The 24,347-nt window shown below is 43.4% G+C and overlaps 1 protein-coding gene across 1 annotated transcript in view; it reads left to right on the top strand.

Moving 5' to 3' along the window:
• ncs1.L (neuronal calcium sensor 1 L homeolog) overlaps positions 1-24,347 on the top strand; it is a 33,837-nt gene that overhangs the window by 7,945 nt on the left and 1,545 nt on the right. The window contains 6 exon segments of the mRNA NM_001090619.1: positions 8,772-8,796; positions 20,513-20,651; positions 20,983-21,061; positions 21,524-21,612; positions 22,117-22,194; positions 22,546-22,667. Coding sequence (NP_001084088.1) covers positions 8,772-8,796; positions 20,513-20,651; positions 20,983-21,061; positions 21,524-21,612; positions 22,117-22,194; positions 22,546-22,644 — 509 coding nt within the window. The 3' untranslated portion in view covers positions 22,645-22,667.

The raw sequence follows: 24,347 nt of genomic DNA, 5'->3' as shown, positions 1-24,347 counted from the left end.
GCCATTTATCATGGGGGTTTTTATATGTGCTTAATCATTTAATTTATATATTCAGCACGGCTACATGGAAGCCCAGGAAGTTTGCAATGTGAGATGTGAAATAACACACTGTTCCTGCTGAATTGTGCTCAGTACAGAGGAATACCTATGCTGCCATAGTTTTATGGGGTCTCTCTGTGCAGACTATGAGCAAACTTAGGGACTGTTCCTGCTGAATTGTGCTTAGTACAGAGGAATACCTATGCTGCCATAGTTTTATGGGATCTCTCTGTACAGACTATGAGCAAACTTAGGGGACTGTTCCTGCTGAATTGTGCTTAGTACAGGGAATACCTATGCTGCCATAGTTTTATGGGATCTCTCTGTACAGACTATGAGCAAACTTAGGGGACTGTTCCTGCTGAATTGTGCTTAGTACAGGGAATACCTATGCTGCCATAGTTTTATGGGATCTCTCTGTACAGACTATGAGCAAACTTAGGGACTGTTCCTGCTGAATTGTGCTTAGTACAGGGAATACCTATGCTGCCATAGTTTTATGGGATCTCTCTGTACAGACTATGAGCAAACTTAGGGGACTGTTCCTGCTGAATTGTGCTTAGTACAGGGAATACCTATGCTGCCATAGTTTTATGGGATCTCTCTGTACAGACTATGAGCAAACTTAGGGACTGTTCCTGCTGAATTGTGCTTAGTACAGGGAATACCTATGCTGCCATAGTTTTATGGGATCTCTCTGTACAGACTATGAGCAAACTTAGGGGACTGTTCCTGCTGAATTGTGCTTAGTACAGGGAATACCTATGCTGCCATAGTTTTTATGGGATCTCTCTGTACAGACTATGAGCAAACTTAGGGACTGTTCCTGCTGAATTGTGCTTAGTACAGGGAATACCTATGCTGCCATAGTTTTATGGGATCTCTCTGTACAGACTATGAGCAAACTTAGGGGACTGTTCCTGCTGAATTATGCTTAGTACAGAGGAATACCTATGCTGCCATAGTTTTATGGGATCTCACTGTACAGACTATGAGCAAACTTAGGGAGCTGTAAGGGTTGTGACACATGGGCAGATTTGGGGAGATTTCATTTTCCGAAGCCGCCCAAAGTTGTCTCACGAGGAAACGTGGGAAAGCAGATTATCCCACATGTCAAACATCCAATTTTAGTTGGGTCTAATCTTGTTATTGTAGTGTTTAGGATTAGTTGGATTTATGCAATCCAACTGTGCCGTGATATCTAGCCCTGGGCTAATTGGCCAACAGATTTTCCCTTTGTGGCCTAATCACGGCTAAATGAAAAGTTCTTGGCTTGGTGAGCCAGATGCCTGACTAGTTTTTAGGCAGACTGCTTTAATGAGCAAAGGACTTAAGGTTTAATTTCTGAACTCGGCAGGAAAAGTTCAATACCAATAGTAAGCAACAGTCCTGCTTTATGGCAGCTGAGATTCTAGCTATCTGTATAACAGAGCATTCTGTCCCAGTGGCTGCACAGATCCTATCTGATCCCCATTGTAAGCAGCAGTCCTGTCTTGCTTTATGGCAGCTGAGATTCTAGCTATCTGTATAACAGAGCATTCTGTCCCAGTGGCTGCACAGATCCTATCTGATCCCCATTGTAAGCAGCAGTCCTGTCTTGCTTTATGGCTGAGATTCTAGCTATCTGTATAACAGAGCATTCTGTCCCAGTGGCTGCACAGATCCTATCTGATCCCCATTGTAAGCAGCAGTCCTGTCCTGCTTTATGGCAGCTGAGATTCTAGCTATCTGTATAACAGAGCATTCTGTCCCAGTGGCTGCACAGATCCTATCTGATCCCCATTGTAAGCAGCAGTCCTGTCTTGCTTTATGGCAGCTGAGATTCTAGCTATCTGTATAACAGAGCATTCTGTCCCAGTGGCTGCACAGATCCTATCTGATCCCCATTGTAAGTAGCAGTCCTGTCTTGCTTTATGGCTGAGATTCTAGCTATCTGTATAACAGAACATTCTGTCCCAGTGGCTGCACAGATCCTATCTGATCCCCATTGTAAGCAGCAGTCCTGTCCTGCTTTATGGCAGCTGAAATTCTAGCTATCTGTATTACAGAGCAGGCTCAGTTATCGTGTGGACTTGTATGTAGATCTGTCAGTAGTTCTATTTAAGGGAAGACAGTGGCAAAGTCAACTCCGCTTATAAACAGATCAAATGGAGGGTGCAAGTGAGTGGGGAGCATATTCTGCAGGATAATGACCTCAGCGGCACTTGTGACCATAATGGTTGGAGCAGGAATTCTACTCAGTGAGGAGGAATGTTTTTTTAAGCTTGTTGCCAAGGGCAACCCCCCAGATGTGATTCCTTTTAAAGGAAAACTATACCAAAGTGATATTTTAGCCAGTGGCCTTGAGTTTTGTTGGTTTTGCAGAACTATTTTAAGGTATTTCAATGGTTCAGAAAGGACCCCTGAGAGCCCAAGACTTTGAATGGAAAGGCTCAGTTAGAGGGAGATTTGGGGTGAGTGTTTATTTGTACCCTGGGTACCCCTGGAACTATAGCAGGGTGACACCCCAATGTTTCTATATATCTGTAACCTTGTTATGAGCTAAGGGGGCCAGTCTGAAGGTCAGTTAGGGAGAGATTTGGGGTGAGTGTTTATTTGTACCCTGGGTACCCCTGGAACTATAGCAGGGTGACTGTTACCCCAATGTTTCTATATATCTGTAACCTTGTTATGAGCTAAGGGGCCCAGTCTGAAGGTCAGTTAGGGGGAGATTTGGGGTGAGTGCTTATTTGTGCCCTGAGTACCCCTGGAACTATAGCAGGGGGACTGTTACCCCGATGTTTCTATATATCTGTAACCTTGTTATGAGCTAAGGGGGCCCAGTCTGAAGGTCAGTTAGGGGGAGATTTGGGGTGAGTACTTTTTTGTGCACTGGGTACCCCTGGAACTATAGCAGGGTGACTGTTACCCCAATGTTTCTATATATCTGTAACCTTGTTATGAGCTAAGGGGGCCTAGTCTGAAGGTCAGTTAGGGGGAGATTTGGGGTGAGTACTTTTTTGTGCACTGGGTACCCCTGGAACTATAGCAGGGTGACTGTTACCCCAATGTTTCTATATATCTGTAACCTTGTTATGAGCTAAGGAGGCCCAGTCTGAAGGCCAGTTAGGGGGAGATTTGGGGTGAGTGCTTATTTGTACCCTGGGTACCCCTGGAACTATAGCAGGGTGACTGTTACCCCAATGTTTCTATATATGTGTAACCTTGTTATGAGCTAAGGGGGCCCAGTCTGAAGGCCAGTTAGAGGAGATTTGGGGTGAGTGTTTATTTGTACCCTGGGTACCCCTGGAACTATAGCAGGGTGACTGTTACCCCAATGTTTCTATATATCTGTAACCTTGTTATGAGCTAAGGGGGCCCAGTCTGAAGGTCAGTTAGGTGGAGATTTGGGGTGAGTACTTTTTTGTGCACTGGGTACCCCTGGAACTATAGCAGGGTGACTGTTACCCCAATGTTTCTATATATCTGTAACCTTGTTATGAGCTAAGGGGCCCAGTCTGAAGGTCAGTTAGGGGGAGATTTGGGGTGAGTACTTTTTTGTGCACTGGGTACCCCTGGAACTATAGCAGGGTGACTGTTACCCCAATGTTTCTATATATCTGTAACCTTGTTATGAGCTAAGGGGGCCCAGCCTGAAGGTCAGTTAGGGAGAGATTTGGGTGAGTGTTTATTTGTACCCTGGGTACCCCTGGAACTATAGCAGGGTGACTGTTACCCCAATGTTTCTATATATCTGTAACCTTGTTATGAGCTAAGAGGGCCCAGTCTGAAGGCCAGTTAGGGGGAGATTTGGGGTGGTTGGCAAGGGCAATGGCACATGCCACTCATTCCTTCTATTTGACGCTTGGCAGTGTTAGCAGGGGTCGGGTGGCCCCACACACGGGCCAATAAGCTGCCGACTACCTAGCCAATATCAGCCCTGTGCTTCACTAGTGGGGCTCATTTATAAACAACTGGGCAGATTTGCAGCTGGGCAGTAACCAATGGCAACCAATCAGATGATTGCTTTCAGTGCTCAACCTGCAGCCGGCTGAAAAAAGCTAATCACTGATTGGTTGCAATGGGTTATTGCTCAGGTGCAAATTTACCCAGTGTTCATAAATGAGCCCCAGTGGGCTGAGTTTTTTTTATGGGAATGAGGAACTGGCAGGACTTGAATTGTAGATAACATATTAAACATCGTAGGCTGAATTTGTCCCTTAATCAGTAACTAACTAGGCACAGTGTTTCCTTCTGATTCATGTGCCAGTTAAACTGTAACCGAAACACAGGAGATTCCCTTCATTAACCTACCACACATGAGAAATTTAAAGAGGATATAAAACCAAATATACAATTTTGCCTGTACAGAGAAGGAATGTTCTGGGCACACAATAAGTTATACCCTCATACTGTACTGTCTAAGGGAATCAATATGGCACCTCCCTCCTCCCATATGTATAAATACAAATATACAGAGAAAGGAATGTTCTGGGCACACAATAAGCTATACCCTCATACTGTACTGTCTAAGGGAATCAATATGGCACCTCCCTCCTCCCATATGTATAAATACAAATATACAGAGAAAGGAATGTTCTGGGCACACAATAAGCTATACCCTCATACTGTACTGTCTAAGGGAATCAATATGGCACCTCCTCCCATATGTATAAATACAAATATACAGAGAAAGGAATGTTCTGGGCACACAATAAGCTATACCCTCATACTGTACTGTCTAAGGGAATCAATATGGCACCTCCTCCTCCCATATGTATAAATACAAATATACAGAGAAGGAATGTTCTGGGCACACAATAAGCTATACCCTCATACTGTACTGTCTAAGGGAATCAATATGGCACCTCCTCCCATATGTATAAATACAAATATACAGAGAAGGAATGTTCTGGGCACACAATAAGCTATACCCTCATACTGTACTGTCTAAGGGAATCAATATGGCACCTCCTCCTCCCATATGTATAAATACAAATATACAGAGAAAGGAATGTTCTGGGCACACAATAAGCTATACCCTCATACTGTACTGTCTAAGGGAATCAATATGGCACCTCCTCCTCCCATATGTATAAATACAAATATACAGAGAAGGAATGTTCTGGGCACACAATAAGCTATACCCTCATACTGTACTGTCTAAGGGAATCAATATGGCACCTCCTCCCATATGTATAAATACAAATATACAGAGAAGGAATGTTCTGGGCACACAATAAGCTATACCCTCATATTGTACGGTCTAAGGGAATCAATATGGCACCTCCTCCTCCCATATGTATAAATACAAATATACAGAGAAGGAATGTTCTGGGCACACAATAAGCTATACCCTCATATTGTACTGTCTAAGGGAAACAATATGGCACCTCCTCCCATATGTATAAATACAAATATACAGAGAAGGAATGTTCTGGGCACACATTAAGCTATACCCTCATACTGTACTGTCTAAGGGAATCAATATGGCACCTCCTCCCATATGTATAAATACAAATATACAGAGAAGGAATACCCTCAAGCTATACTCTCTAAGACAATATTGGGCAAGCAGATGTTGAAACAGCCAGTGACTTCACCTCCCTAATTCATAGCTGGCAGTCAGGGTATAAATCTTGGTTAGTGAGTGCTTATTCATTTCCCCCAGACTATAACAAGGAGATTTATTTTTAGATTTAATTATCTAACCGTGGCCAAAGAAATTATAAATAGATTTTTTTTAATACCTTTAGGCTTAAGGGTTTTTTTTGGACATTTTGAACTTGGCCCTTGTCGCCTCCTGTTGACTGAAAGGAGAAATACTTTTTGGGTTGTGCTGCATTTCCCATGCATGTCAATGGGAGGTGGCTGGGGCAATTTCAGGCTGATTATTTTAGGGTTGTTCACTTTTAAATTAACTTTTAGTATTATGAAGAGAGTTATATTTATTATTGTTTTTTTATTTTTTGTGTTTTTTTTTTGTTATTTAGCTTTTAATTCAGCAGCTCTCCAGTTTACAGTTTCAGCCATCTGGTTGCTAGGGTCCAACTTACCCTAGCAACCATGCATTGATTTTGGAATATGAATAGGTGAGGGCCTGAATAGAAAGACGAGTAATAAACAGTCGCAATGACTATACATTTGCAGCTTTTTTTTTTTTTGTATATGGGGTCAGTGACCCTCATTTGAAAGCTGGAAAGAGTCAGAGGAAGAAGGCAAATAATTCAATAACTACGAAAAAGAAAAAATGAAGGCCAATTGAAAAGTTGTTTAGAATTAGCCATTCTATAAGAAACGACAGGTTAACTTAAAGGTGAACCATCCCCTTTAAGGTTCTGCTAGTAAACTTTAATTAGTATTTATGCTCTGTAATTACTTCATTGTTTGTCGTTTACATTTCCTGCACTGCTGGTTATCCCTCCTGAAACCTTGTAGCAGCAGGCAAATGCTTAACAAATCCTGATAATGGGCTTCTGCTACATCGTTTCAACAGTCACATCCAGAGACTCTTTGGAAACCCAATATAACAAGTGCCTGAGAGATAATCGCTGTATCTGAGCAAGGCAATAATTCCACGAGTCTCCTTGGTAATTTAATTACTTGCAAAGCGTTGGGTAAGCGCAGAGACACACGTGGAGATTCTGGGAGATTAGTCGCCCGGTGACAAATCGTCTCTTCTTCGGGCTACTAATCTCCCTGAACTGCCTTCCTGCCAGCTAGAAGCTAGTAGTCACCTCACGAGGAAACTTCTGGCGACTTCGGAAAACGAAGTGCTCTGAGTGCCATCCCACCGGCAATTTAAATTCTAGCCGACGGAAAGGCAGTTCGGGGAGATTAGTCGCCTGAAGAAGATCCATTCCATTTCTCCGCATCTACAAACCTATAATTCTCAGTCTGCCCATTTCAGAAGAGGCAATTTAGTCGCCTGGCAACTAATCTCCCCGAACTGCCTTCCCGCTTAGTGGGCGGAGGACAAAATACTGTGCCTTTGCAACTCCAAGTGATTTGCATTGTAATTACTGGGGGCTGATGCTAAGTTTATAGTCACCCATGAAGCTTGCGATTGCCCTTAGGTTTATCCCGCACCTTCAGCATTATAACTTTATATAGGTGTGCTTATGTGAACTGACCTGGAGAGATTTCAGCCCTGCACGTGAATGTATATGTAGTTCTCAGGGGATAACCATATTTATGACCGTAAAGGGGATAACCATATTTATGACCGTTAAGGATTCTGGACTGCCAGGCCCAAATCCAGAATCAGGATTGCTACATGCTTCCACAGCAAGGAATACTTAAAACAATAAGGCGCAGGATGATTGGGGACATTAGATTGTAAGCTCCATTGCCATTGGAATGATGTATAATCTCTGCAAAGCAGAATATGCTATCAATAAATGAATAACGGCTAATAATAATGTCATTATTTTAATACAACAGGCAGATGACAGTGGCAGAAACTGACAGTTGCAGAGAAGGAACCAGCAAGGGAAAATGAATGTAGTTAGAGAGCTGAGAGTGAGTCAGGACAGGCAGGCAGAATGGATATGAAATGGGCAGGCTGAGAATTATAGGTTTGTAGATGCGGAGAAATGGAATGGAATAGCAGGCAGTGAAAAGTACTTTAATGAGGCAGGTCTTAAATGACAGCTATAAAGGGTAGCGCTGAATAACTTCCCCCATACGGGGTTGATTATCTGTTATATCTTGTGCTTGTGGGTGAGCTGCTTTATAATTAGCCAATCATGTGAAATAAACTCTTATGGTATACTTCTACTGACATAGTTTTATGGGATCTCTCTGTGCAGGTTATGAGCAAATTTAGGGGCTGTTCCTGCTGAATTGTGCTTAGTACAGGTGCATATCGATGTTGCCATAGTTTTATGGGATCTCTCTGTACAGGCTATGAGCAAACTTAGGGACTGTTCCTGCTGAATTATGCTTAGTACAGAGGAATACCTATGCTGCCATAGTTTTATGGGATCTCTCTGTACAGACTATGAGCAAACTTAGGGGACTGTTCCTGCTGAATTGTGCTTAGTACAGGGGAATATCTATGCTGCCATAGTTTTATGGGATCTCTCTGTACAGACTATGAGCAAACTTAGGGGACTGTTCCTGCTGAATTGTGCTTAGTACAGGGGAATGCCTATGCTGCCATAGTTTTATGGGATCTCTCTGTACAGACTATGAGCAAACTTAAGGTGGCCATACACGGATAGATCCGCTCGTTTGGCGATGTCGCCAAACGAGCGGATCTCCCTCCGATATGCCCACCTTGAGGTGGGCAATATCGGGCTGATCCGATCGTGGGCCCTAGGGCCCAACGATCGGATCCTAGCGTTCGCCAAACGGGCGGTCGGATCGCGGGACCGCATCAACGAACAGATGCGGCCGCGATCCGACGGGATTTTTAACCCCATCCGATCGAGATCTGGCTGACTTTCGGCCAGATCTCGATCGGGGAAGCCCGTCGGGGGCCCCCATACACGGGCCAATAAGCTGCCGACTTGGTCTGTCGGCAGCTTTTATCGGCCCGTGTATGGCCACCTTTAGGGACTGTTCCTGCTGAATTGTGCTTAGTACAGAGGAATACCTATGCTGCCATAGTTTTATGGGATCACTCTGTACAGACTATGAGCAAACTTAGGGGATCGTTCCTACTGAATTGTGCTTTGTACGGGGAATAGGGGTTGTGCAAATGCATTGGCATCCAACAGTCTAAACTGCTTTCTTTTACTCTTTTGCAGTCACAGAGAAGGAAGTGCAACAATGGTGAGTACCCATTTAATTTACCTTCACCAGTGTGTAAACTATGGCAGTGAAATGGTTAAATTCTGGTGTGTTGTGGCTAACGGAAGTCTATGTCTTAGCTGCTAACGTTGTGCAGCAATTCAACCAGCAGTCAAAATCCAGGCTAGCCAGTTCCTGAACTACAGCTGTTGAGTTCTGTCCCCTGAAGGATCATGGGAGTTGTAGTTAGGCAGCACACAAAGCCAATTTACGTCAATTTCATTCCAGAGAGAATGGATCATTGCTGAAAATAAAATTACGGGAAGGCTGAATTCCATTGCAAATCCATATAGACGATTAACTCCCAGCCAGTCGGGAGCAGCGCTGATTAAACTCCGCTTTTAGGCTCCAGGAATGTTTGGAACTAAGGCAGTGGCATTCTGGGAAATTAGGCAAAATACACTTCTCACATTTCCCGTGTCTGGGGCAGCAATAAAAGCTGAAACCTCATCCCCTGTAGTAAGAGACAGCCATTACCTGCTGTAATGTTATACTATTGTTTCCCAAAAAAACATAAGAACTGCTCCGGGTGCTGCGCTACAGTCACTGTGACAATAACTGGGTGCACCCGTTACCCTAACTGGCCCTCAGGCTGGGCCCCCTTAGCCCATAACAAGGTTACCGATATATTGAGACATTGGGGTAACAGTCACCCTGCTATAGTTCTAGGGGTACCCAGGGTACAAATAAACAGTCACCCCAAATCTCCCCCTAACTGACCTTCAGACTGGGCCCCCTTAGCTCATAACAAGGTTACAGATATATAGAAACATTGGGGTAACAGTCACCTGCTATAGTTCCAGGGGTACCCAGGGTACAAATAAGCACTCACCCCAAATCTCTCCCTAACTGACCTTCAGACTGGGCCCCCTTAGCTCATAACAAGGTTACAGATATATAGAAACATTGGGGTAACAGTCACCCTGCTATAGTTCCAGGGGTACCCAGGGTACAAATAAGCACTCACCCCAAATCTCCCCCTAACTGACCTTCAGACTGGGCCCCCTTAGCTCATAACAAGGTTACAGATATATAGAAACATTGGGGTAACAGTCACCCTGATATAGTATAGTGAGTATAAATGCGCTGAACTTGCAGATCTCAGCCGACTAAGCAGTGGCTCTGCGGCAGAGCTGTGCAATGGAGGCTCCATGTTCTGCTGAACCCCCACAACGTGGCACAGCGACTACATGGGCTGCAATGCTTCTTAGTGCAGTTATTGCTCAGTGTAGGTGACAAGGATTTTGCCCCCATTGAGCAGTGCCCATATAAATGAATATCTGCTGGAGCTAGGGCTGAACAACCCAAGTCAATGTGGAGGCTCAAGCAAAGGTTTATTTACCCTTTAAACAAACTCATGTCTGAATTATTTTTGTTTCATCCTCCCCAGCAGCTCTAAGTGAAATTCTTTGCTGTCGACCCTGGGAATCCTAGTCCTGTCCTAGACCCCCTAAGAGCCTGAACAATGTCTTACTCCATCTCTCCGTGCCTTTTGCCTTGAGTTGAACATATAAGCAGCATTCACATCAGGCCAGACGTATAATTGCAGGACACAGGGGGTTGCTACTTAGTTTCCATGGCAACCAGGCAAAGCACAGTGGTCCTCTGATTGTATCAGTGCCACTTGTCTCTAGGGAGAGTCTGTGCTGTTATGTCTGGAAGACGTGAGCTGTGCCCCATTCTGCCCGAGTCTTGTGCCGTCGGTCTCACCCTTTTCTCTAATCCGTTTAGTTCTTTCTCTGGGCTGCCTTGTAGAACCCCTCAGTGACTTCTAATATCCTTATAATTTACAGTAGGGGGTACATTATCCCTTATAATACATGAGTGATACTCGGAGTTCCCTGTATAACTCAGCCTGTAGCCTTGTGCCTTTATATGGTCACAGAACCCCTCAGTGACTTCTAATATCTTTATCATTTACAGTAGGGGGTACATTATCCCTTATAATACATGAGTGATACTCAGAGTTCCCTGTATAACTCAGCCTGCAGCCCTGTGTCTTTATATGGTCACAGAACCCCTCAGTGACTTCTAATATCCTTATCATTTACAGTAGGGGGTACATTATCCCTTATAATACATGAGTGATACTCAGAGTTTCCTGTATAACTCAGCCTGCAGCCTTGTGCCTTTATTTGGTCACAGAACAACCCCTCAGTGACTTCTAATATCCTTATCATTTACAGTAGGGGGTACATTATCCCTTATAATACATGAGTGATACTCCGAGTTCCCTGTATAACTCAGCCTGCAGCCTTGTGCCTTTATATGGTTACAGAACCCTCCAGTGACTTCTAATATCCTTATCATTTACAGTAGGGGGTACAGTATCCTTTATAATACATGAGTGATACTCAGAGGTCCCTATATAACTCCGCCTGCAGTCTTGTGCCTTTATATGGTCACAGAACCCCTCAGTGACGTCTAATATCCTTATCATTTACAGTAGGGGGTACATTATCCCTTATAATACATGAGTGATACTCAGAGTTCCTTGTATAACTCAGCCTGCAGCCTTGTGCCTTTATATGGTCGCAGAACAACCCCTCAGTGACTTCTAATATCCTTATCATTTACAGTAGGCGGTACATTATAATACATGAGTGATACTCAGAATTCCCTGTATAACTCAGCCTGCAGCCTTGTGTCTTTATATGGTCACAGAACAACCCTCAGTGACTTCTAATATCCTTATCATTTATAGTATGGGGTACATTATCCCATATAATACATTTGTGATACTCAGAGTTCCCTGTATAACTCAGCCTGCAGCCTTGTGCCTTTATATGGTCACAGAACAGCCCCTCAGTGACTTCTAATATCCTTATCATTTACAGTAGGGGGTACATTATCCCTTATAATACATGAGTGATACTCAGAGTTCCCTGTATAACTCAGCCTGCAGCCTTGTGTCTTTATATGGTCACAGAACAACCCCTCAGTGACTTCTAATATCCTTATCATTTACAGTAGGGGGCACATTATTACCTTTTTTTTGTAGTATTCCCCAGTATATACAAAGTTGTTTGGGGAAGGCCATGGCATCTGTTAGGAAGGTGGGAGCGACGATGTTCCGGTGATAACCAGGCATATAATGACAGGGGCTGAGTGCTACTTATACTGTTTTACATTTTCAAGGGCCTGTTAAGTGATCTGAGCTCATTCCTCTCATGGCGTTGGATGAGGATGGTGCCATTACCTGTGCATGCCGTTTGCCAGCAGGCTTCTCTGTATTCTATTTGTCTATTAGACAGGTCTGCTCCCTGGGGGATAAGTCAGGGCTTCCCAAGTAAGGATAATAAATCTGTAGTCGCAGCTTTCGTAAAGCCTGTTCTGGACGTGGAAATCATAGTGCGAGTGTTTCTCACTGCCTGCTGGGAGTTTTATTAAGAGAAATATCACTGCTTTATATGATTTATATGAGATAAAGGCATCTAGTTGCAGGGTCTGTTTCATCTATAGTTAGACCCCCGCTTACCTGCTAGTTGATCATTTGATTAGCACACAGAAGGGATGTGGCTAAAGATGTTGGTTCTGAATGCTTGTGTCCAAGGGGTGCCCTATATAAATAATCGGACGGGGGGCACCATAGTTTCCGATGGCTCTCCGGGCCCTCTGTGCCACCATTTTTCTGGAGAGCCATAGACTGATTAGAGGGTGGTGTATTTCACAACTCTGCGCTAGCCAATTACAGTGCCCCATTTGCTCCGTTTCAAAACTGAATAAGGACAGGTAACCCAGAGCTGTAGAAGAGCAGGGAAAAGAACTGGGCATGGAGCAGAATGTTCGGTGTATTTGCTGGCGGGCAGCAGAGAGACTGGGAAGGGGATTGCATATATAAATAAGCACAGATTGCATTATGGGGCCCATCCCTTAAAAGGCAGAGACACACACAAAGATTCTGGGAGATTAGTCGCCCGGCGACAAATCGCCTTTTCTTCGGGTGACTGATCTCCCCGAACTGCCTTCCCGCCGGCTAGAACCGAAATCCCTGACGAGATGACACTTTGATCGCTTTGTTTTCTAAAGTTATCCGAAGTTGCCTCACGAAGAAACTCCGGGTGACTTCGGAAAACGAAGCGATCCGGTGATTTCGAATCTAGCATGCGGGAAGGCTTTTCGCGGTGTTTAGTTGCCCGAAGAAGAGGCGATTTGTCGTCAGGTGACTAAATCTCCCCGAATCTTCGTGTGTGTCTCTGCCCTAAAACTCACATACCCAGTATGAGTCATAGGCAGACGCTTGTGGGTCACATATATATTTATGCACAGCATGATGCACACAAATGCAGCTTCTCATACATATATAAACACCTTCTGGTAAATACGCCTGCGGAGCTGTGTATATAGGAATGTCTAAGCCGAGCTCTGACATATACAGTATATATATATATATTTATAAATATACGCAGAGAAGTGGACGCGGCTGACACAATGGATCACAGAAGAAGTGATGAATTCCCCCCCCCACCCACGCATGCCACGTTTCTGGGCTTTGCTCAGGCTCTTCCGCTTTCCTTTTGGGTCGAGCACACAGGCGTTGTGCTTAATTAGCACTCAGAGCAGTTCTTTATTATCCAGTATGTCATTGTGTGGGCTTTAAGGGGTGTACTTTTTTCTGATTATGAACTAATCTGCCTCTAACTTACCCTTGATAAGAGAAAATCACTAGGACGCTTCCTTCTCGAGTTTAGCAGGCCTGGAATGCTAGATTCCTAGATGTTTGGTTGGCTGCTTGTGGATTCCCTAGCAGGAGCCAATCAAACTGACGTGGCATAGGATGCATTTTTGCCTGGCGAAAAAAAAAAAAAGCATTGAAGGACAAGAAAATATATACAGTAATCAGTGTGGATGCCAGTGTGCCAGGCAACAACCTTTTGCCCTGGGTTAGTTGCTACTCTTCTATAGGAAATTGTCACTTTCTAGTGATTTAAGGGTCCTTGTTCTTTAATCAGTGTTGGTAACTGAGCTGCACATTGCCACCAACCACCCCATCTTCCCCCTGCTAGGTCTGTATGTCAGCTGCCCCACTAGCCCCCGCCTTGGTCCACATGCCAACCCTACTTCTGCTCTCTGCATGCCAACAGTTCCTGCTCCTTTGCCACACAATCCACTCCCCCGCTGATAGCACCCCAACAGTTGCACCCAAACGTTTTCTGCTTACACTTATTTTTAGCCCTGACTAAATTGCTTTCACATTGGCAAGTCATTACTTATATATTATCGGAAGACAAAATATGTAGGTCTGACGTAGCCTTTAAAGGAGAACTAAAACGTAACTAGTGAAGTAGGTAGAAATGTTGTACATAATATTTTGTGCTTCTGTACCAGCCCAAGGCAGCCACAGCCCTTTAGCAGTAAAGATCTGTGTCTCCAAAGATGCCCCAGTAGCTCCCCATCTTCTTTTCTGCTGATTCACTGCACATGCTCTGTGCTGCTGTCATTTACTGAGCTTAGGGACCCACTCACAATATACAGTACACATAGAATAGAAATGTCACAATATAAGGCTGATTAGTAATTAATACAGATAATTAGTACATGGCAGCACAGAAACCAGTGCAATTAGCATCAGAATTTAATAATCAGCAAACCTGTAGCATCATCTTATATTACAGGGGAAGCTCATTTTCTGCTGGATAATTAGTGACGAGCCCTAAGCTCAGCTTCTCAACAGCCAATCAGAGCCCACTGAGCATGTGAGTGTCACAGACACTTTCCAAGATGGTGACCCCATGTGACAAGTTTGAAGTCCTGGATCATTGCTGCTATTGACAAGCTGAAACTTTAGCCTCGTGCAATAAGTTCACTATATAAAAATGGCATTTTTAGCCACATTCATTTTTAGGGTTAGTTCTCCTAAAGGGATACTGATGCGTTGCTGCTTTGGCGTGGATGGCAGTTTGAGCCACAAATTAAATTCACCTTTATGTATTAAATACGGTCCTTGGGATAGCAGGCAAATAAAATCTAAATTTATCAAGTGTTCAGCAATGAATTCAATAAAAAATGGCTTCCAAACAGGGCCGTGTGCCTCGGGCAGCAGCTTTAAAGGGGCAGCCTCCTGGTTGCACATATAATTTATTTTTGTAAAAAAAATTAATATCTCCCATGTAAATCTGTCAGGAGCTCAGGGGTGAGGGGTTATTGTGTGTGACGTAATGTGCAGCCATATGAGTGACATCACTTTCACAAACGCTGGGGCGCACATAATAATGAACATAACATAATGAAACCAAGCAGAACAGTGAAGCTGAAAGTACTTACATTTTAATATTGATTCCTCTACCCCATTCTTTCCAGTTAAAACTCCCATATCCTTTACTCCTCTTTATCTGTAAACCTAAGACATAGGCATCAAATGGAGGGCCTTGTTTGCAAAGGGGTTATTCCGGATCCAAACCATCACCCCACGAGTGATTTGCATATGTATAGACTTCTTTCTCTGTGTCACACTAATTAACGTGTGGCATTTGGATGGGAGTGTGATCAGGGGAACATGAGACAGCGGTGGCTTCAAAAGGAAACCCCAGACACTTTGATACTCCTAGTTTGCAAGCTGTTACAATGCACAAAAAGCCCAGTTTCAATAAATAAAGTTTTTTGCCTATGCCACTTATATCAAGCCTCTGTATCCATAGAGCAAGACTGGTAGGACTGTGTAAGCTCAGTACCCTCATACTGTACATTATGGCACCTCCTCCCATATGTATAAATACAAATATATAGAGAAGGAATGTTCTGGGCACACAATAAGCTATACCCTCATACTGTACTGTCTAAGGGAATCAATATGACACCTTCCTCCTCCCATATGTATAAATACAAATATACAGAGAAGGGATGTTCTGGGCACATAATAAGCTATACCCTCATACTGTACTGTCTAAGGGAATCAATATGTCACCTCCTCCTCCCATATGTATAAATACAAATATACAGAGAAGGAATGTTCTGGGCACACAATAAGCTATACCCTCATACTGTACTGTCTAAGGGAAACAATATGGCACCTCCTCCTCCCATATGTATAAATACAAATATACAGAGAAGGAATGTTCTGGGCACACAATAAGCTATACCCTCATACTGTACTGTCTAAGGGAATCAATATGGCACCTCCCTCCTCCCATATGTATAAATACAAATATACAGAGAAGGAATGTTCTGGGCACACAATAAGCTATACCCTCATACTGTACTGTCTAAGGGAATCAATATGGCACCTCCCTCCTCCCATATGTATAAATACAAATATACAGAGAAGGAATGTTCTGGGCACACAAGAAGCAATGCTCACAACAGTCCTGAATTTCTCTGTATAGATGAAGAAAATCAGGCATATTTTCCCTTTAAAGGGAACGTACGTACTGTACATAATGATCTGCAGTGTGTCTTGGATGGACAAGTTTAATGTAGAACTGCCAACTTATTTCCATGCCAAAAAAACCTATGTGCCATTTTCAGGAAGTAAGACTAATGTGGGGATGGAGCACAGATGGGCGCAGGAGGTTGCCAATCCAAATATAGCTTTGTATATACCACAAGTGTGTTTTTACCCAACGTACCACAAACAGTGGCTCGTATAGAATCTCAGGGAGAAAGGAAACTAGTTCTCTGGTCAGGAAAATGTAGTTCGGCTTAGTTTAACTTTCATTAGGCAAAATAACTGTTTTAATAGTGGCCAGTGTTCACATTTATATATTTTAACGATTAAAGGGGTGTTACGTTGACGTTCAATTGGCCTTTATTTTTTCGTTTTTGAATAATTTGTCATCTTTTTCTGACTCTTTCCAGCTTATAAATGGGGGGTTACTGATCCCATCTAAAAAACAAACAAACAACAAATGCTCTGTAAGGCTACGCATTTATTGTTATTGCTATTTTTTATTACTCCTTTCTATTCAGGCCTCTTCTATTCATATTCAATTCTCTTATTCAAGACAGGGTTGCTAGGGTAATTCGGACCCTAGCAACCGTATTGCTGAAATTGCAATCCAGACAGGTGCTGAATAAAAAGCTAAACAACTCAAAAACCACATATAATCGCAAAAGCCAATTGCAAATTCTTAGAATACCACTCTCTACTTCAAACTAAAAGTTGAGTTAAAGTTGAACAACACCTCTAAGTGGTCTAATATTTATTCTACTCTCCTAGATAATTCAAAGAGCTCAACAGTTCTCTGTAAAATATAAGGCATAAGTACCTGTATGTAACACCAGGGTTGGACTCTGACATCCAGGGCCCATCAGGGCTAGTTTTAACTCTCTCTCTCCCAATACCACCACCATATTTACCACTCTCTCACAATACCACCGCCATTTAACACTCTCTCACAATACCACCACCATTTAACACTCTCTCACAATACCACAGGCATTTAACACTTTCTCACAATACCACCACCATATTTACCACTCTCTCACAATACCACGGTCATTTAACACTCTCTCACAATACCACCACCATATTTACCACTCTCTCACAATACCACGGTCATTTAACACTCTCTCACAATACCACCACCATTTAACACTCTCTCACAATACCACCACCATTTAACACTCTCTCACAATACCACAGGCATTTAACACTCTCTCACAATACCACCACCATTTAACACTCTCTCACAATACCACTGCCATTTAACACTCTCTCAAAATACCACTGCCATTTAACTCTCTCCCAATACCACTGCCATTTAACACTCTCTCCCAATACCACCGCCATTTACCACTCTCTCCCAATACCACCGCCAATTACACTCTCTCACAATACCACCGCCATTTAACACTCTCTCACAATACCACCACCATTTAACACTTTCTCACAATACCACCGCCATTTAACAAAACACATCTCATTTTACACAAAGTAGCAGCACCAGAAGTAGTGATACACTAGGGGCGCATTTATGACACATACACTATGGGCCCCAACCATTTAATGATGATGTGACCCCCAGGAATTTCATTGCGTGGTCTGCCCTCAAGTATCTCATGACAGAGACCACCTTAAAGCCCTGCACCAGAATTTGGGGAAGGGAACTGCAAACCATGCTTGTCCCCTGAACAAAAATCAGGATAGTTAGAAGGTATGTTTTATTATGTGACACTAAGTAGTCCCTTTTCGAAAAACGGCCATTTTAAGTACTGAAACCCAACCGTGAGCTTGTATAAGGCACTGTGCTCTCACACAAACCAAGGACACACGTACATGCTGAGTTACATCGGCCAATGAATGGAAAGAGCTGTGTCTCTTAAGGTGGCCATACACGGATAGATCCGCTCGTTTGGCGATGTCGCCAAACGAGCGGATCTCCCTCCGATATGCCCACCTTGAGGTGGGCAATATCGGGCTGATCCGATCGTGGGCCCTAGGGCCCAACGATCGGATCCTAGCGTTCGCCAAACGGGCGGTCGGATCGCGGGACCGCATCAACTAACAGATGCGGCCGCGATCCGACGGGATTTTTAATCCCATCCGATCGAGATCTGGCCGACTTTCGGCCAGATCTCGATCGGGGAAGCCCGTCGGGGGCCCCCATACACGGGCCAATAAGCTGCCGACACGGTCTGTCGGCAGCTTTTATCGGCCCGTGTATGGCCACCTTTACTCTTACACTCCTTCCTGTTTACGTTAGAACCTGCATAATTTCCTGTCAGGTGATCATTGAGTGACACAAGAGTAATCACAAAATGGTGGCTCAATGGAGTACTATATTTACTGAGATACAGTGTGTGTGTGTGTGTGTATCTCTCTCTCTCTCTATATATATATACTTGCTGCCAAAAAGTAGCTAAAGGAAGTAAAAACAAAAATAGTCCTAAATCCCACCCTTATTGATCACATGACTAACAGAAATAAAATTCTCTGAGGGCCAAAGCGATAGGAAAATGAAGGAAAAGAATCCCTAAAGAAAACAGAAAAAGCCACTATTTATAAAACAAAAAAACCCTCCTGAATTGATTTGCTAATGAAATAACAAATCTAATGAAAGAATCAATATTCCTTGTTTTTTAGTTTCTGAGCGTCGGTTTGGCTAAATGCAGTGATAGGATTGTCTGCTCCGAGGCGGTCGATTAAAATGGCTCAGTGTCGAGGGGCCCCGGAGCCATTGATTGATCAATAAACACTTGCTCACATGATCGATTCCCCCCAGCTCCACTTTAAGCCTTTAACTGCAAAGATGTAGATTTAGCATTGCCAGAAGGAAAATAGGCTGCAACACCTTCCACTTATAGGAATAAAGGCACAGAACCCAGACTAGGTGTGAGTTCAGAGAATATGTCCCCAGTATTCTCAGCCTGCTGAACTTAGTTTGTGAGGCATAACTACTGCACGTTTCACATCTATATATTGCGTTGGTTGTGAGAAATGGAGAAATGTTTACTTTTTCCTCACAGTTCTGTCAGGGAAACTTGTAACAACTGTTACAGATGGAACTTTCTGACAGTATGATAGAACCCATGCCTTATGCTCTGTATAGAGGAACCATTATATGTGCATCATCTCTCCCTACTACACCTGCTATTCCACACTCCCTTCCTAGAGACTATTATCCACTGTTAATATAGGCATCATCTCTCCCTACTATACCTGCTATCCCACAGTCACACTCCCTTCCCAGAGACTATTATCCCACTGTTACTATAGACACCATCTCTCCCTACTATACCTGCTATCCTACAGTCACACTCCCTTCCCAGAGACTATTATCCACTGTTACTATAGACACCATCTCTCCCAACTATACCTGCTATCCCACAGTCACACTCCCTTCCCAGAGACTATTATCCCACTGTTACTATAGACACCATCTCTCCCTACTATACCTGCTATCCTACAGTCACACTCCCTTCCCAGAGACTATTATCCACTGTTACTATAGGCACCATCTCTCCCTACTATACCTGCTATCCCACAGTCACACTCCCTTCCCAGAGACGATTATCCCACTGTTACTATAGGCACCATCTCTCCCTACTATACCTGCTATCCCACAGTCACACTCCCTTCCCAGAGACTATTATCCACTGTTACTATAGGCATCATCTCTCCCTACTATACCTGCTATCCCACAGTCACACTCCCTTCCTAGAGACTATTATCCCACTGTTACTATAGGCACCATCTCTCCCTACTATACCTGCTATCCCACAGTCACACTTCCTTCCCAGAGACTATTATCCACTGTTACTATAGACACCATCTCTCCCTACTATACCTGCTATCCCACAGTCACACTCCCTTCCCAGAGACTATTATCCCACTGTTACTATAGGCACCATCTCTCCCTACTATACCTGCTATCCCACAGCCACACTCCCTTCCTAGAGACTATTATCCCACTGTTACTATAGGCACCATCTCTCCCTACTATACCTGCTATCCCACAGTCACACTTCCTTCCCAGAGACTATTATCCACTGTTACTATAGGCACCATCTCTCCCTACTATACCTGCTATCTCACAGTCACACTCCCTATAGACACGACTGTTGAGTTGACCTTGTTTGGACCCTTCCCTATAGTTAGCTCTAAAAGTAATGCTGTATTTTTTTTGTTCTGTTTATTAAAGGACAGTAGCTGGATATTCTATGACATTGCTAGCAAGGACTAAACACTGATTTGTCCAGATTTATTGCATGTTTATGGACTGTAGTGTCACCTTGCTGATATTCTGTGTCCTTTCCGCAGGTATAAAGGGTTTATAAAGGATTGTCCCAGTGGGCAACTTGATGCTACAGGCTTTCAGAAAATTTACAAGCAGTTCTTCCCTTTTGGAGACCCCACCAAGTTTGCAACATTTGTCTTTAACGTTTTCGATGAGAACAAAGTAAGTCTTTTTTTGCATTAGCTAAAAAGCACTTAAATGTGCGTGCATAGAACATGTATTCTTTATATTTGTATATACTGTTCTAGATAAGAAATTCCTCTAAATAAGAAAATTGAGATTTTGCCGGGTAGATCTGTAGAATTAGATATTAAGTGTTCACTTAGAACACACAGCAACCAATCTGGTAGTTGGTTTCATTATTCTTGCATATTCTCCTGTGGGTTAATGCAAAGGGCAAATTAGGCTTTTATGAAAATGTAATAACCATGTACAAAAAAAATGCCTGAAAGTGCATTTTAATATTTCATATACATTTTCTTTCTGTGTGTAGGACGGCCGCATTGAATTTTCCGAGTTCATTCAAGCTTTGTCTGTCACATCCCGTGGGACTCTGGACGAGAAACTGCGATGTGAGTGTCTTTATTCACTCTTCATTATATATAGATGGAGAGTATTCCAAGGACAGACCTGCAAAGACCCCTCTGCAGTTATCTATCACTTCAACAAAGAGAGCTTTTATTCTTTGTGACTCTCTGCAATATGATTGGTTACTTCAATAACTGTCAAGGGCAAGTTAGATGCGGCCAGAGAACAAAAGCAGCAAAGCTTTGTTGAGTGGTTGGGCTAAAAGGTCAGTTAGCCAGGTTTTTACCTTTGCACATTTCATAGATTACGGCATTACTGCATGCATTCTGCATGTTTGTAAACTAGGGATAGAAACAGGTTTTTTCTTTAAATGAGCAATGATATTTCACCTATGAAGTGTATATTGGCTAGTAATGACCGATTCTACTGCAAGAATCCAAAGGTTTAGTTTATAGGGAATGATGGGGCTTACACGGGCAAGGATTGATGTGCTTTTGTCCCTCCAGGGGCTTTTAAATTGTATGACCTTGATAATGATGGCTACATCACACGGAACGAGATGTTGGACATTGTGGATGCCATTTATCAGATGGTGGTAAGTTTTCAGCCAAAAAAAATGTTAACCCTAAATGTAGAGTAAATGGACTATATGCAACAACTGTTACCATATAAAAGCACAATACCGCAGGCTGGGTTATACTGGGAACTCTGAGTCATATCACTCATGTATTATAAGGGATAATGTACCCCCTACTGTAAATAAGGATATTAGAAGTCACTGAGGGGTTCTGTGACCGTATAAAGGCACAAGGCTGCAGGCTGAGTTATACAGGGAACTCTGAGTATCACTCATGTATTATAAGGGATAATGTACCCCTACTGTAAATAAGGATATTCGAAGTCCGCTTATGTTTTATTAGAAATGTGAGTACAATTGACTGGAATAGGTTATTCTTGCAGTCATATTGTTCCTCATAGACGTCACTTCTAATTGCTTCTAATGAAGATGAACCGGCTAATCTGTGTTGCCCTGGGAATTTGGCAAACAGGTCACATGCCCTTCTGTGTTTCACTCCCCCATGTGCTTTTCTCCTCCCAGGGTAATACTGTGGAGCTTCCTGAAGAAGAAAACACCCCAGAGAAGCGGGTCGACCGGATCTTTGCTATGATGGACAAGGTAAGGATAATGCGGATTGTTGAGGTTTGTGTTTTGTTTCCCTTGCAGAAGCTCTAGGGGGCGCTAGACTCTTACATAAAACCTACAGGTCTTTAGCACGCAGATTGCAATTGGTGAGACAGGCCTTCAATAAAAAATGATTAATGTCTATGTACGCTCCGAAATATCCTCCTGGATTTGCGAGTCCCGTCTGGCTTATTGATTTATTTATCGTTATTACTGCCATGGAATGTGTATTGCATGAGAATAGGAATTCTGGTTTGTGCACAGCATCCCTAAGGGTTCTGGGAATGGTTGTCTTTGGGATCCATGTTTAGACCTAGAAATGAGCTCTGATTCTTTTTTCAACAGAATTCTGACGGGAAGTTGACTCTACAGGAGTTTCAGGAAGGATCTAAGGCAGACCCCTCAATCGTGCAGGCATTATCGCTATATGATGGACTGGTATAGAGGCTCCATATGGCGTCTTACGTGTATGTACTTGTGTTCTAACTGCTTTCGGGAAAGCTGTATAATCCTGTATCATTTGTGCTGAGGATTGTGGGAATTATAGTTTGGGTCATGCTAATGCCTTCAGCTAATGTTTTACCTTCTCCAATAACAAAGCCCACATTTTGGGCGCTGAAAGCTGCAGCCAATAGCTACAGTGCCGGGTCATAAAGTGTGCTTTGTGATATCACTTGTGTCATATACAGTGCTACTGCTTGCTCCATAATAACACAATCTAGTCATTTAGCCCCCTAGTCTTGTAATACAATATAGTTTGGCAACCTCGATCTTAACCCGATATGCCCACCAAAGGCAGGGTGATATCGGTTTAATCCAATTGTTCGGCTCTAGGGCCAAACGTTCGGATTACAATGCTGAGAGTAAATGCCCACCTTGAGGTGGGCAATATCGGGGCTGATCCGATCGTGGGCCCTAGGGCCCAACGATCGGATCCTAATGAATGGGAACGGGTGGTCGGATCGCGGGACAGCATCAACGAACAGATGCTGCCGCGAACCAACCGGATTTTTTGTCCCATCCGATCGAGATCTGGCCGACTTTCAGCCAGATCTTGATCGGTGAAGCCCGTCGGGGGGCCCCATACACGGGCCAATAAGCTGCTGACTCGGTCTGTCTGCAGCTTTTATCGGCCCATGTATGGCCACCTTAAGTGCTGACGGGACAAGGACTCCATCAACTAGTCGATTCGGTTCTCGATCTGAAAAAAACCTGCCCGATCGATATCTTGGTCAGATATCGATCAGGGAGACCCATTGCAGCGCTCCCTACATGGGCAGATAAGATGCAGAATCTATCTAAAGGAACAGCTTTAATCTGCCCGTGTATGGCCTCCCTAACTCATAGCAACAAATCAGAATTTTGCTTTCAGTAAACCAAGTGCTAGAAACAGATCAAAGCTAATTGCTGATTGGTTGATGTGGACTCAAGGCTTAATTAAGGCCTTAGTTGTGCAGTTTAGATCCATGTGTATCTGCCATAACAAGCGCAAAAGATCCGTGTTAGCAGTGTGGGGTAGAATCCCTGAGTAGAGGGTGTAAACCCCCACCCCCTCCCTATTCACACCTCTGTGTTACACCCATCAGCACCCATCAGAATAGCTCTGACTTGTGAAGGCCAAAGGTGTGAATGGCAGAGGAAATGATTAGACTCGTTTAAAAGCTGTGGCACTTAGCAGTTTTTTGGTCAAAGGTGTTAACAAGGTGGGCGGGGGGTCTTTTATCCTTGAGATGATTCCCTGCTGTTGTCTTGCCTTCACTGGACCTTGAATGCAATGTAATCCATAGGTGGAGCTATAATGCTTTTCTCTGCTGCTCTGCTGGATCTACCTAAAGGTCCCCATAGACGCAAAGATTTTTCTTGCAGAGCGACCAATTTTAGTGAAGTCTGACTAATCCTTCGAAATTATCGTGCGGTTAGTGGGATTCTAATGATCGTACATTTTACGATTTTTTCGGCTGACGTCTGTCAGAAAATTGATCGTCAGGTTATCGGTCCCAGTGCAATCTATCTATGTTCGCAGGGACAAGCAGGCAGCTCCCCTTTGTTTTCCTGGCAATATCGCCTGAAATGGTCTTTTTATTTGATGGACGAGTCGTACGATCATTTTGAGATAATTGTGGTCTTAATGTTCCTGCCATAAACAC

This window comes from Xenopus laevis, chromosome 8L, assembly GCF_017654675.1.
Source record: "Xenopus laevis strain J_2021 chromosome 8L, Xenopus_laevis_v10.1, whole genome shotgun sequence".
NCBI lineage: Eukaryota > Metazoa > Chordata > Amphibia > Anura > Pipidae > Xenopus > Xenopus laevis.
This window is presented reverse-complemented; position numbering and strand designations above follow the sequence as displayed.